Source organism: Eulemur rufifrons, chromosome 2, assembly GCF_041146395.1.
Source record: "Eulemur rufifrons isolate Redbay chromosome 2, OSU_ERuf_1, whole genome shotgun sequence".
In the NCBI taxonomy this organism is placed as follows: Eukaryota; Metazoa; Chordata; class Mammalia; order Primates; family Lemuridae; genus Eulemur; species Eulemur rufifrons.
Genome location: NC_090984.1, coordinates 90,841,251 through 90,856,044, shown reverse-complemented (window position 1 = coordinate 90,856,044; position 14,794 = coordinate 90,841,251). Strand labels below are relative to the sequence as shown.

Below are 14,794 nucleotides of genomic sequence, written 5' to 3'. Positions count from 1 at the left end.
ACATGAAGCAAAAACTCATAGAAATGAAAAACAGAAATAGTCAAATCCACAAGTGGAGTCAGAGACTTCAGTACTCCTCTCTCAGTGATCAACAGAATAAAATCAGTAGGCAAAAAGCAATATAAAAAATAAACATCAGAAAATCTGAAAAACAGCCTCAAACAACTTGAAGTAATCTATCAAATACTCTGCCCAATAACAGAGTATAGTCTTTTCAAGTACATTTTAAACATTCAAAAAGTCAGAACATATTCAGGGTAATAAAACAATTCTTAATTTTTTAAACTAAAATCATACAAAGTATGTGCTCAGGTCATAATGGAATTAAACTAGAAATCAACAACAGAAAAGTATCTAGAATATTCCCAATACTTGGAACTTATTCAAAACACTTTTAAATAACCAATGTGTAAAGGAGGAAATAAAAAGGGAAATTAGAAAATATTGTTAATCAAATAAAAATAAAAGCATAACATATTAATATTTATTGATGCTTATAAAGCACTACTTGGAGGGAAATTTATACATTAAATATTAGAAAAGAAAAAAGAACAAATTATACCCAAAGCAAAAAACAGAAAGAAAAAATAAGATAATAGCAGAAGTCAATGAAATCAAGAGTAGAAAAACAGTAGAGAAAAAATAATGAAAGCAAAAACTAGTTCTTTTGGGGGGGGGGGAATAGACAGATAGAAAATCCTCTACCAGACATATCAACAACAAAAAAAAAGATAAAAATTACCAATATCAGGAACTACTATATCCATAAATTCAACAAAATAGATGAAATGAAAATATTCCTTGAAAAACAAAAAGTACCAAAACCACTTAAGAAAGAAAGAAATAAATAACTCAGATAATCATACACCTATTAAATAAACTGAATTTGTATTTCAAAACCTGCCCACAAAGAAAATTCCAGGTTCAGAGGCTTCACTGAAAAATTCTAGCAAACATTTAAAAAAATAAATAATTCTAATTCTACACAAATTTGTCCAGACTATAGTAAATGAAAAACACTTCACAGCTCATTTTACGCAGTCAACATTGCCTAGATGCCAAAACCAAAGATATTGTAAGAAAAGTACAAACCAATATCCCTAATTAAAATAAATGGAAAAAAATCCTCAATAAAATACTAACAAATCAAATCCAGCAATGTATGAAAAGAATAATACACCATAACCAAGTGGATTTTATCCAAGCCATGAAGACTGGTTCAACATTCAAGAATTTATCAGTGTAATGCATTTCAACATACTTAACAAGTAAAATCATGTGATCATCTTAATAGGTGTAAAACATTTGTCAGAATTCAACATCCTTTTTTGATCAAAACTCTCAGCAAACTGGAATGCAAGGGAATTTCTTCAGCATAATAAAGAGCATCTACAGAAACCTGAACCTAACTACTAAGTAATAGTAAGAGACTGAAACCTTTTACACCAAGTTTAGGATCAAAGCAAGGATATCCACTCTAATCACTCTTATTTACCTGATAATAGAGGTTCTATCCAGTATAATCAATCAAGAAAAAGAGATAGACATTGGTATTGGAAAGAAAGACATGAAACTAGAGACAACCCAAATATCCCTCAACTGATGAAATCAACAATAATCAATGAAAATGATTGATCGAATCAATCATTCATGCAATGGAATACTATTCAGCAATTAAAAAGGGCAAACTACTGAAACACACAACATGGATGAATTTCAAACACATTATAAGTAAAAGATGCCAGACTCAAAAAGCCACAAACTACATAATTCCATCTATATGATATTCTGAAAAAGATAAAACAATAGAGAACAGAAAATGTACCAGCACTTGCCAGGGGCTGGAGGTGGGGGAAAAGACTGACTATGAAGGGATATGGGGGAATTTTTTGAGATAATAAAACCATTTTATACTTTGATTGTGGTGGCGGTTACAAGACTGTGTCTATTTGTCAAAAATCACAGAACTGTACAATAAGGATGAATTTTAGTATACGCACTTTATACCTTCAAAAAGGAAAAAAAAAAAAAAAAGAGCATGCAGACTCTAGAGTCAGACTGCCTGAACTCTGCCTCTTGCTAAATGTGGATCTTGGATATGTTCTCAAACTCTCTAAGAATCAGTTTTCTCAATTATAAAGTGAAAATAATAATAGATTCCACCTCTTAAAGTTGTTAGCTTTCCTTGTTGCTATGCCATCATTAATTATTTTTTGATATCCTACTATATACCTAACATTGTGCTCACTGTTAGGGATACAGAGACGAATCTATGGCATGGTCCCTGCCTTCCAGGAGGCTACAATCTAGTGAATAAGCAAGCATCCTTAATGGAAAAATTAACACAATTGTTTTACTACCATTAGATTTTGCAACAACTACAAAAATTAACAAAACCAGTGTTAAGCATCTATTTAGCCAAATTCACATCAGTTGCACATGTAGTTCAACTTTGGCAAGAGTTTTCTAAACTAGAAGTTGAAATTTCAACTTGAATCTAAGAAATTTTACTGCTGGCCCAGGTGTTTCTGGCATTATCTCTATAGATAATTTTTAAAGACTCAAAATGGCAAATATTTATGGTTTATCAGGTTAAGAAAGAATAGAGCCTACCTCATTTCCACCAATATATTCTAGCATTTCAATGTTACTTTAATTGGAATAACAGTATCAAGAAAGCATTATAAGAAGCATATGAAAGTATGTTTCCTTATATACCAAGACTTCACACATCTGAATAAAACACTTCCCTAGGCTGGGCACAGTGGCTCGCACCTGTAATCCCAGAACTGTGGGAAGATTGCTTGAGCCCAGAAGTTCGAAACCAGACTGGGTGACATAGTAAGATCCCATCTCTACAAAAAATAGGAAAATTAGCCAGGCGTGGTGATGTGCACCTGCAGTCCTACCTAGCTACTTGGGAGGCTGAGGCACGAGGATTGCTAGAGCCCAGAAGTTTGAGGTTGCAGTGAGCTGTAATGACACCACTGCACTTCAGCCTGGGCAACAGAGTAAGACCATGTCTCAAAACAAACAAAAAAACCATTTCCTAAAAACATAAAACTAAGAGGGATCACTGAAAATGGATGAAAAGCCTATGAGCTATTTTACTATTTTAGAAAATTCTCTCTCCAACAGGAAGGGAATTAATGACTTGGTCTTTATATCACTTAAATGATCCACTAATCTGCGTGAGCTATGTATGCATTACAACCACACGTGCACACTTCCCTGCCTCTCATTTACCTCTCCCTTAGCCAGGTAGAATGTACTTACTTCAGGGTTAGAGGATTAGAAGCATGGGAATTCATGCTGGAACACACTACAGCTACTTTTACAGAGTAAATTACATTTTTGTTATATTCATTATGCATATATTGAAGGCCCAGTATGTGCTCAGTTCTGAATGCAAAAACCTTTACAGGCAGTTTTTATCAAATATGTCCTTTACCATTCAGGGCTAAAAGAAAAGCAAGCTATTCTCATTTCAAAGATTTCCTTATCTCCTGTCATCTCACATCACATCTCAGTAAAACACTGTGAGAAGTGTTCTTGGAGCGTTATCAACTAAAAATTCTGCAGTAAGTATGGCTTTTTGCACAGGATTTCACACTGAATAATATAGTAACATCTAGAAATTCCTAACCTAGAGGAAAAAAGAACATTTTAAAAGATATTTTAAAAAGCATGACATGTGCACAAGGGGTTTCTCAAACAGAAGCCACAGACTCATTTTCACCATTTCACTTGCTCAGAACTATTGTTTTGGAATATGGAGCCCCCAGACATAGAGCTTCCGAAATCAGAAGCCAGTATGTGGGAAGGTATGAGAGAGAGAAAAATAAAATCCCTGTGAGAACTAAAAACAAGTGAAAATAAAATAAGTAGAAATGCCCTTTGGAAGAACCCAGAGAAAATGACTGGCTAGCTTACCTTGTTTTTTTCCATTAACAGTTTCTAAAGTACCAAGGAGCTGACTGTCAAAGCCATGTTGAAGGCCACTTCTTTGCTTTTCAAGGTGATGCTCTTCCTCAGCAATAGAAGAAAGCACATGTGGTGACTTTTGGTCATCAAGGGTCTCATTGGGCCACTGGGACATTGCAGAACATGAGTCCTTTGCATGTTGGCTAAGTCTGGGGCTTGGGCTTTGGGCAGAGTTCTGCAAATCACTATTACAACATGAGAAATGATCCACTTCAAGAAACACAGAATTTTCATCCTCTTGACTCCAATCATTGTCTTGTTCTTCATCTCCATAGTAAGTTTCCTGAATCGTAATATCTTCTAAGTCCTGGTCTAGCTTGTCACTCAATTTAGAGTCTTGTTGGCTTACGTTAACCAGCGAAGCAGATAATATATCTCCTGCTTGCTGGAGGGCTTCATAAACCCGAGATATCCAGGAAGAGAAAGGCTGGAAGAAGTTCTGAGCCTCCTGAGACGCCATGGCCAACACCATGGCCAGCTATCTGATGTCTACCGAGTCCACTTTTTCAGTTCCTTCAGTACTCTGGACTTAATGCGAACTACAGAATAAGCATGATGAGAAATTTAATTGGAGGTCTCTTAATGGCTGTGAATATTTCACTCTCAAAACTTCTCAGCTGAAACAGAGGAAAGAAATACTTATACCCGTTAAAGTTACCACCTCAGGCCCATCATCAGATACCTACAATCAATTTCAGACAGCACTTGGGGACAAAAAGATCACCTTTGAAATCTTAAGATAGCTAAATAAAAATGACTGTGAAAGTCTAGATGTAGGTTATTCACCCTCACAGGCATGTGCAAAGCTTCCATTAGCAGTAATGGGTTCCATTCATGTGGACCGAGAGAAGTCTATCCCCGACAGACCACACTTAACAGTGTGAAAAGTATAAAGGAATCTTCATTAAGATCCAGTTAGGCATGACATTTCAAACTACAGGAAAAGTTGGATGTTTCATCTATGAATCCGCAGATCCTACAGAGATGACTAATAAGCATCTCTCTGCTTTGTAACACAAAGGTTTATCCTTTCAAAGGAAATGTGTGTCTGGAATTAAAAAGCTTTAAACAAATCTTAAAATAGGATTTTATATTTTTATGCAATTTCGAGAAATTATATCTATTCCTGGGGAGCAATCACTGAAAAACTAAGGGTACCAAATGGTTTATCTAGCTTACTGGAGACATGCCCCTGGCATCTCGTTGCTTTTGTCTATGTTCCAACCTCCCAAAGATAGCCCTCTGCAACCTTAGAGACTCCTGAGACAACTGCATCCAGATTTACAGTTTGAAGGAAGCAGCCACAGGACATCAACAGAACAACAGGATACTATGAAGACCCTAGAGCTAAATACTTTTACATGTGTACATGCAGACCAACATATATGTATACATATGCATATGTATGTATATTATGTATGTATGTATATTTTTATTGCTGTTCACTACTCATCAACAGCTCAAGATGAATGTTATAAATAACTACAGAGCCTGAACTCACTGCTTGAACTTAATTACCCCATCTCTTTTATAGCAATAGTTTCTTCCGACTAAATCTACTAACAATCTCTTAGGTTTCGGCTCTTTTGACCTCAGCCTACTGCATTTGATAGAACTGCTTACATTCTTCCAAAAATTTCTGGTTAGCCATTCATAGATGCATTGATTCACTCAATAAACAAATATTGATTAAGTACCTATTAAGTGCTGGGCACAGTGCCAGCTATAAGGTAACCCTGACAGCTCTGTCTCCATGGAGCCCACATTTCAGTTAAAGGGAAACTGAGCTCTCTGCATTTTCCCCTATGATGAATTATTCAAGTGTCTTTATGTCAGGCTTTTGCTTGTCTCACCCCAACCACATGTACACAACCACCCACTGTCCCTGTGGCTTCTCCTTCCCCTTTATACTCACCAGCTGGGAGAGTTGGCTCATCCCTAATTCAATTAACGCCTTTTTAGAAACTCCAAAATATACACCTCTAATCCTTTGCTCAGTCCTTCTTTCCGACTTGTATCTGAGCCTATCTAACCCAGTGATTCTCAAACTTTGGTGTGTTGGAATCACCGAGTGAGCTAATAAAGAACACGAAGGAACTATGTGCTGGTTGAAAGAATAGAGCCTGGCCTGAACCTCTGTGTTTTTGTCAAGTTCCCCAGGTAAGCCTGATACCCACCAAAGTTTGAGAAATACTGATATAAGGAAATAGATAAACTCAGCTGTCCCACTAAAATCTCAGATTCAGCTCATCCAAACCTAGCACATACATCACCTTACTGAAAACGTTCAACACTCTAGATTCACATTAGTCATTGTGAGTTTCTCTTTGACATGCCTTCCTTCCATTCCCAGTTCTGTTAGTTTTTGGTCTACAAAGACTCTCTTCCACCATGTTTTGTGTAGCAATCACCTTTCTTTACACTCTAGTTCCCTCAGATATTACATACCTAGTTAGTTTCAGTCTCTAGGTCTTTCCCATTCCCTGTTTAGTCACCATAACCTGACTTCGTATCAGGTTCATGCCTTTCTTCTCCCCTAGAATGGAGGCTCCATGGAGGACAGGGGGTGTCTGTTTTATTCTCCGTTTTATCCCCAGTGCCTAGTAGTGTGCCCAGCACATAGTGAATTCTCAATAAATAAATTAACAAATCCTGCATGATAAAAGACCATGCATAAAGCAACACCTAGCATATGTTATGTCCTCAATAAATTTGTTAAGTTAATGAATAAAACCTACCAGAATTGTTGAATTGTTGAAAAGATTCACACAGATGCCCTGCTTGGTAACATTAAAGAGTCCCTCAGCATTTGTTCTACCCCATTTCACCACCCACAGCTTTTTGTTTGTTTTTTATCCACAGTTATTTTGTATGAGTTACTGTGTGTCAGGGCATCACAGGCCTAGAAGGTTTTTTCTGAGACATCAGTGGCTTTTGCTTCCAGGACTGTCCTTTTTGTACTTGAAACTTTTTAAGACAGAAATGACATGTCTCCCTTAATAATCCTTTCCATTGTTTTATTATACAGACAAAATTTTGTTTTCAAGTGCCACCCAAAACCTCTGAATTTGAGCCAGCATCTTCTTGCCCAATCTTCGAATTAGTACGGACTATATTCTTGGCCTTATATCCCCTTGTTTCTGTAATCTCCATCCATCAAACAACCATGGTGATTTTTCTAAAAAATGAATTTTGTATCACTCTCCTATTTAAAAAAATATCCACTATGGCTCCCTATTACTTACGCTGCAAAGTTTACACACTGGCAGCCCATCTGTCAAAATCACCACTCATTTATGTTTGTTGATACAGTGTTTTTTAAAAATTAATTTGAATGCTTCCAATTTTTGAGACTCCTCACCTCTCTGTTGTTTATACCCGATTGCTTCACTCATTGCTACATGTCCTGCCCGACCCATGGAAGCATTTGAATTTCCAAGCCCTACCCTATAGGATAAAGTTCAAATTCTTTACTATGGCATACAAGAGGAAAGATGCTCAAAAAATTAATAATCAGTACCATCTGACTGGGTTTACTGCTAAAGAGGACCTTAAGTATAAACTCATTCATCGCTGAATCCCTTGGGCATGAGGGGGTCTGGGGAAACAGGACAGGGGAAGCGGCCTCAGATCAGTGGTTCGTTCCAGCCTAGAATGACTTCCATAAATTAACTCACAGAGCCCTACCTTTTGTCCTAAGTGAATGTCCAGCTGTGTAGGAACTGTCCCCAACAATACTGCCATACAGTGGGGACTCAGCCATTTCTTACCTCTCCTCGTTGTAAAGTCTTATGTGCCCATCAAGCTAACACAGTATGCATTTTCCAGAGTGACTGTGCTCTTTCCTGACTCTGTTTGTTTTGCTGAGGATGTCTTCTCTCCCTAATCCTGCCTGCCTAATACTTTTTTTTTTTTTTTTTTTTTACAAAGAAACTCCTATTGCTTCCACTGTCAACATTTCATCTATTAATACAACTAAAGGTGTGGCCTTGGAGTGCTTTGAACGTTCCTTTATGATATAATGTTTCACATGGTATGGTAAATATTTGTCATCCTCCTCTTCCAAGGAACTGGGACTATGTTTATACTTTGTAGCTCCAGAATCTACATGGGACAGGGACTCCACATGTTCATGAATGAATGAATGAAGTTACTAATTAAAATGTTTAAAGTAGAGACCTTTCATTTTGTACTAAATCAGCCTAAACCCAATGGAGCTCAGTGCTAGCAGAGTAACCATGGAGATAACTTTGCTAATGTAAATTTCCACTTGATTGGCAGAGCACACCAAGGGTAATACTAGATATATACCTAGTATCCTAGTTCTTCAGTGCCTTCTCACAGCTAATCAGAAGACAGAGTAGCTTCTGATATTACAGAAACACACACACACACATACATGAGAAAAGAAAATAGAAAAAAAGACAGTCCAGGGCCCTGGATTAGAAGGAAAAATACATTATAGTCTTGTCATAGCTGAAAGAGTTCATTATTAAAATTAAAATAGTTCATGATACTTCATTATTATGAGAAGTATAAAACAAAACAACAAAAGTTACATGTGTGCTCTGTGTGTGTGTGTGTGTGTGTGTGTGTGTGTGTTTATCATACAAGTTTCTATCACAAACATGACCTGGGAAGGTTTACAACCTCTTAAAGTACTCAGAATACTAAAAATCTGAGAAAGAATTAGTAATGATTGATAAATAAAGATGAAAGGAAAGCCATCAGTATATACCTAAGGGATACATATTTTTTAAATCTTGTTTTAGGCAGAATTATATCATAATTATAAAAGTGTTTAATTTGACTAAGATCATTTTAAACATAACAAATGACTAAGCCGTAAACATTAAAGAGTTGTGTTTCTGTAGAAGGAAGAGCTATCAAATTCCTGAGCCATACGATTTATCATATATTTTGATCATCCTCACCAAAGGTAACTGTGAACAGAGAAGAGGTGTTCCATGCTCAGAACAATAATGTGCATAGTTCTTTAAAGGCCGTTAGTTAAATCTGTCCAACCCTATTTTCTATCTGTTGACAACTGCTTGCAGGAGGGAGAATTACGACCTAAAAAGAAATACCAGGTTCTAGAAGCTATATCTTAGAAATCTACGTTATTTTGGTGAAAGCTAAAGCGGAAGCCTTATGCCTGTGTGATTTTTAAAGGATTATCAACTCCTAGGGAAAGTCAGACATATTCTGAGAGACAAGAAAATGTTTCCAACAATACGGTCCCCAGGTAACCAAACTCCAAATCGAAATCTTATACAAGTTCATCTACTGAAGTGTGTTGATGTTCAGCACTTTTGGAAGGAGAAATCACTTGGAAAATCCACTCCTGTCATTCTTTACCAAGACCCATAGGGCAGCCATAAGTAAAAGTCAAGAATACAAGGTTTATTTCAAGTGTCTTCTCATAGCTGTCAGTCAATTTCCTTGTGTCATCTATAAAATGGTTATTTATTATTGATTTACTAGAGTAGTCATGAAGCTAATTAAGTCTATCATTTTTATGATGATTATCACACCTTTTGGAGAAAGGCTTTTTGCATATACCTAATATGAATAAGAAGGCGTAGGAAGATGAATAATGCATGGAGTCAAAACAAGAACTATACAATGGGCTGCAATTTATCTTTAACATGATTCAGAAGAGTCTACAGGTGTTTTCTATTAAGAGCAAATTTGTTATGTGGATATATATGTGTGCTATTGAGATGAAATATCTTCTGTAACATTTGTTCAAAATGGATTCTACATGTTGGCATCTTAACAAATATAAAAATGGACTACGGAGGACTCTTTACAGCAACAATATGGATATAACACAGCCATATTTTCAGGGCTGAACATAAGCAATGTGATAGACCCTTTAACACTGGGCTCCCAGGCAGGGGGTAGTTAAGGTACAGCAGAATGTGAAACTGCCCTATAATCAAAATATACTTTCATCAGTAGACACTGAGAAAAATAAGACAGTGTGAAGAATAGCAATGGCTCTGGAATCACACAAAACAAGGCTATCTTGGAGCTGCTTGTCAGTTACTCCACAGCACGGGGCAAATCCTATAACCTGGATGGACCTAAATGTTCTCATCTGTAATATGAGGATCACTACTCCCTATCTTGCAATTCGCCATGGAAATAAAGTTATGCAATGTTTTTAAAGCACCTAGAACAGATCCCAGTATATAGTAGGCACACAGCATCAGGTATTCGTTGTTAAACTAAAATTTATGACATTTTAAAAGGTAAAAATATATTAAACTCCTATAATCTTTTCCCTGATGAGCTAATACCTTAGGAAAATGGTACTATCATTATATCTAACATTTGCCAAACACTATACAGCTGTGGTCCCCAACCCCTGGGGCTGCAGATCAGTATGGGTTCATGGCCCGTCAGGAACTGGGCCACACAGCAGGAGGGGAGTGGCAGGCAGGGCAAGCAAGCTAAGCTTCATCTGTGTTTACAACCGCTCCCCATCTCCCCGATTCCCCCCCGCCCCCCCGCCACCACTCCCGTCCATGGAAAAATTGTCTTCCATGAAACCAGTCCCTAGTGCCAAAAAGGTTGGGGACCACTGCTTTATAGTATACAATGCTGTTTGCCAACTTTGATAAATACAAACTCTTTGTGAAAGGTATTAGCCTTCCCATTTTACAGCTGGAAAAAAACTGAGGCTCAGAAAGGGGAAGGGACTTGCCCCAAGGTTTATAGCTAAAATACAGAGTGGAACTGGTATTTCAATCCTCCTTTGTTGAATTCCAAGTTCTTGTTTTAACCACTACTTCAAATCTTCACAAAATGCCTTTAAGACAGTGAAGACACCAGAAATCAGAAACATGAAGAGATTTTCCTAGTAAGTGGCAAGTGTGGGGTTCAAAGCCAGGCTTGTTTGGCTCTGAAACTAATTCTCATTCTCTTTCTACTATACCACAACTGCCTATTTCACTAATGTAACTCTTTAAATAAGGAAAATGGTTGCAATTGCTTTTCCAAAATAAGTTAATAAAGTAAAAAAAAAAAAAAAAATTCTAAACTCCTGCTTAAGTCAAGAGAGTTTTATGTTTAAGTATGTTTTTTTGTTGTTTGTTTGTTTGTTTTTGTTTTTGTTTTTTTGAGGAAGAGTCCCATTCTGTCATCCTGGCTAGAGTGCCATGGCGTCAGCCTAGCTCACAGCAACCTCAAACTCCTGGGCTCAAGTGATCCTCCTGCCTCGCTCTCCATGTACCACCATGCCCGGCTAAGTTTTTCTATATATATTTTTAGCTGTCCATATAATTTCTTTCTATTTTTAGTAGAGATGGGGTCTTTCTCTTGCTCAGGTTGGTCTCGAAGTCCTGAGCTCAAACAATCCGCCCACCTCGGCCTCCCAGAGTGCTAGGATTACAGGCGTGAGCCACCGCGCCCGGCCTAAGCATGTTTTTTAAACTCTACCCAACAGATAGCTATGTATTTGAGCACGATGATCTCAAACAAACTAGGATTGGCTCAACAAAAGCTTTACAACGCTCAAGGTGTATGCCATTATAGCAATAGCCCCTTTTAAATAGTCTTCAGATTTCATAAGCCCAGTGAGTATTTTTGAGTATCTATTACATCCAAGGCAGAGATTTAAATATGCTCCACAATACTTAGTGGTTATATAAACACATAAAGTTCTTCAGCATCTCCAGGGGGACTATTTAACATGGCTTTAATGACACAATTTTTCTGAAGAGACTGTCACTGCTCTTGCACAGAAACCCTTTTCAGACTCACATATAATAAAATTTTTATGGAGAACTAAAAAATTAATTTTATTAAATTAATATTTACCTTTTTAAAAACCCAACCAAAATGAAGAAGAATCTCATTTTGCATCATCCTGTCCAAAGTGATCACTACAGACTCCCCTACAAGGCAGCACCTACGTTCCAGGGTCATTGGTACATATCTACTGGCCCCCAATAAAGGAGATTCTGAAATCTCAAATAACATCCACAGTACAAAGCAATATAATTAGGAGATAATATAATGAAATTGAGGAAGGCAAAATGCAGGCACAATTAACAGAAACTACTCCTAGACTAAGAGATATACAAGACTGTTGATTTTTGTCCCAAAAGAAAAGATAGAAACATCATTCGTATCACTTAAAAACTCACTAGGCTCAAAAACAAGGCAAAAATGATTAAACTAAGGTAATTGTAGCCTTCCTGAGATAGATTACATAATACTCTAAATATCAGTAATCATTCAGTGTTGGTCTAAATTTTTTATTAATTATATAAGTAATATCAGCCTTATAAATACTTGGTAAAAAAAAAAAAAGATGGGAAAAAATCATTCATAATCCCTCCACCTTAACACAACTCCAATTATTTCTGCGTGCTCCTTCTATCATTATCCTTTGTAATTTGTACAGAGTTATAATCATATTATATAGGAACCTAATAATTATCTTTGACAACCCCTTCTCCTTTAACTAGAATTCATCACCAAGGCCTACCCCATCTTCCATCTCAGTAACTCATGACTATCAGCCTGTGCCACCTACACAGGTAACACTTGAGTCCAAGTCACAATTAATTCCCACCTGAACCGTTTCAACAGCCTCTTAAATGATCTCCCTGCGTTCACTCCTATCCGGTTTCCACAGAATGAACGTTGTGATTTTTCTAAGCTGCATATTTAATCATGTCATTCAAAGCTTAAAATGGCTTCCCATTGTTCTTAGGACAAAGTCAAAAAATCCTCAACAGGACTGGAAAGGCCATGCCTGGTTTGGCACCTTCTTGTCTTTAAGGACTCTCTATTTGTTCTTTATACTTGACCTCTTCACCTCCTCTTTTCAGCTCCTTACCTTTACCAAGCTCCTCTCACAGGCTGAGAAAGCTTCTCCTCCCTCCTCCAGCCTCCCTCCTCCTTTCTCTCTCCCCCTTCCCTCCAGGCTCCCCACCCCCAACAGCGCCCATTCACCTCCTTTCAGGTCCCAGGTTACAATTCACTTTTCAGAACGTTTTGCCTGACATCCCACCCTCATCCTGCCTTAATCCCAACTCAATTATGTCTCCCTGAAATATTCTCTCACAACACCTCTTACTGCTTCTTAACACTTCTTATAATTGTAGCTTATTGATGACTTATAAAATTATTTCTTTTAACATCTGTCTAGTAAGACAGATGAACTAGAAGTTCCATGAGACCAGAAAGCAAGTTAATTTTTGTCTTTTCCATGTTGTCAGCACCTAGCAGGGTGACTGACTACCATAGAATAAGCAATCAATATTTTTGAATATTTGAATACATATCCCTATGTGTGTGTATATACACATACACACATATAATATTACATACTGCTTCTTTCAACATTTTTAACACATCTTTCATGTTTCTACAGTTTTCTAGGTTTACCATTTTTACTCAAGGGCCTAAATACATTTTCCCAAATTCAAATCTATGAAAGTACCTATTTTTGTAATAATACGTAATCCTTTACATCTCAAGAAAAACACCCAGTATTCCCCAACAGAATGAGAGTATAGTTAAATTATGTCAATGCAGACATCATAAATTTGACATTTATAAGTCTTTTGACAGGAACTAGGCTAAGGCTTACTTCTGTAACTTCCATTAAAATAAAACAAAAAAGTAGAGCTGATTAAACAAGATAATAAAAAAAAAAATCAAAAGACTATTTACTTACAATTACTCTTATTTTTTTCCTTAAGATGTTAGGAGAGATAGTAGAACGACACTAAAATAGACATGAGGGACTATGAGCCAGTTCCACCTCTGCAACTATATATGACCTTGAGAAAGATGTTTAATTCCTTGGGCTTCCTTTTCCTCAACTGCAAAATGATAGGATTATACTTGGTAACCTGAAGATAACAAGATAACAATCTAAAGCAGTGTCTGGGGGAGCTTCCCTAAGCCACCTTCTTTGGACTTGTTACTACTGTTGGTATCTGACACACATAAAATTCATTGTGCTTCAAATATTATCTATGATACAGACATCACAAACTCTGGCACCTAGCAACCATGTCAAGCATCTAGAAATCCCTCAAGAAACACTTATTGAATCAAACTGAACTGAATTCAGATTGGCCCCTGTAAATTAGGTTTGCTCAGTCAGAAGACTAACCACCTAGAAAATCTAGGGATGGATTTTATAAATTGTAAACTGTTGGCAAAATGTTGAATGAATGAGCTTTGCCCTGGAGATAATGTTCCTGTCTTTTTCAGAGTCTCAAAAGGGTCCCTCTTTCCCACTGTCACTTCCATAAACAGCACAGATTGCGGAGTTTGGTGCGTCTCTGAAACATACATACCCTGCAACCAAAAATTACCTAATGGGTTTTAATCTGGTCCCCACTATGTTTATGATGATAGAAATATAAATCTTTCATCTAGTGGAAGTTTCATTCATAGGCAGAAAATCATTCCATCACCAATTACTTATCCATTGCACATATTTCTGCGAGGCCCCCTTCTTATTTATGCTGGCCGCCTCCCTATGTGTGAATGAACACGTCAGTGCTCTTAAATTGAAATTCTCAATCTAAATCAATGCTAACAACTGCTTGATATTTTTCCTTATGTTTTCCTTTTGTTTACACATGCTTCAAACTAAGCAGGTAGTAAAATTGTTCATTACTAAAATGACTATTGCTACACATTTTATCTTCTTCATTAGTGGTTATTGAAATGAGGTCTCCTGGGGTCCTTGACGACGGGGCTGTTAGAATAGTAATGGTAATAACATGACAATATCTATAGTTCTTTGTCTCACAAACATTAATAATCAGATGCC

General features: G+C 36.9%; 1 protein-coding gene across 1 annotated transcript in view; it reads right to left on the bottom strand.

Moving 5' to 3' along the window:
* The window catches only part of SYT16 (synaptotagmin 16), a 96,531-nt gene extending 92,075 nt beyond the window's left edge, over window positions 1–4,456 (bottom strand). The window contains exon 1 of the mRNA XM_069465043.1: window positions 3,934–4,456. Within this exon, the coding sequence (XP_069321144.1) occupies window positions 3,934–4,456 (523 nt within the window). The remainder of the gene's footprint in view (window positions 1–3,933) is intronic.
* Window positions 4,457–14,794: the final 10,338 nt, after the last annotated feature.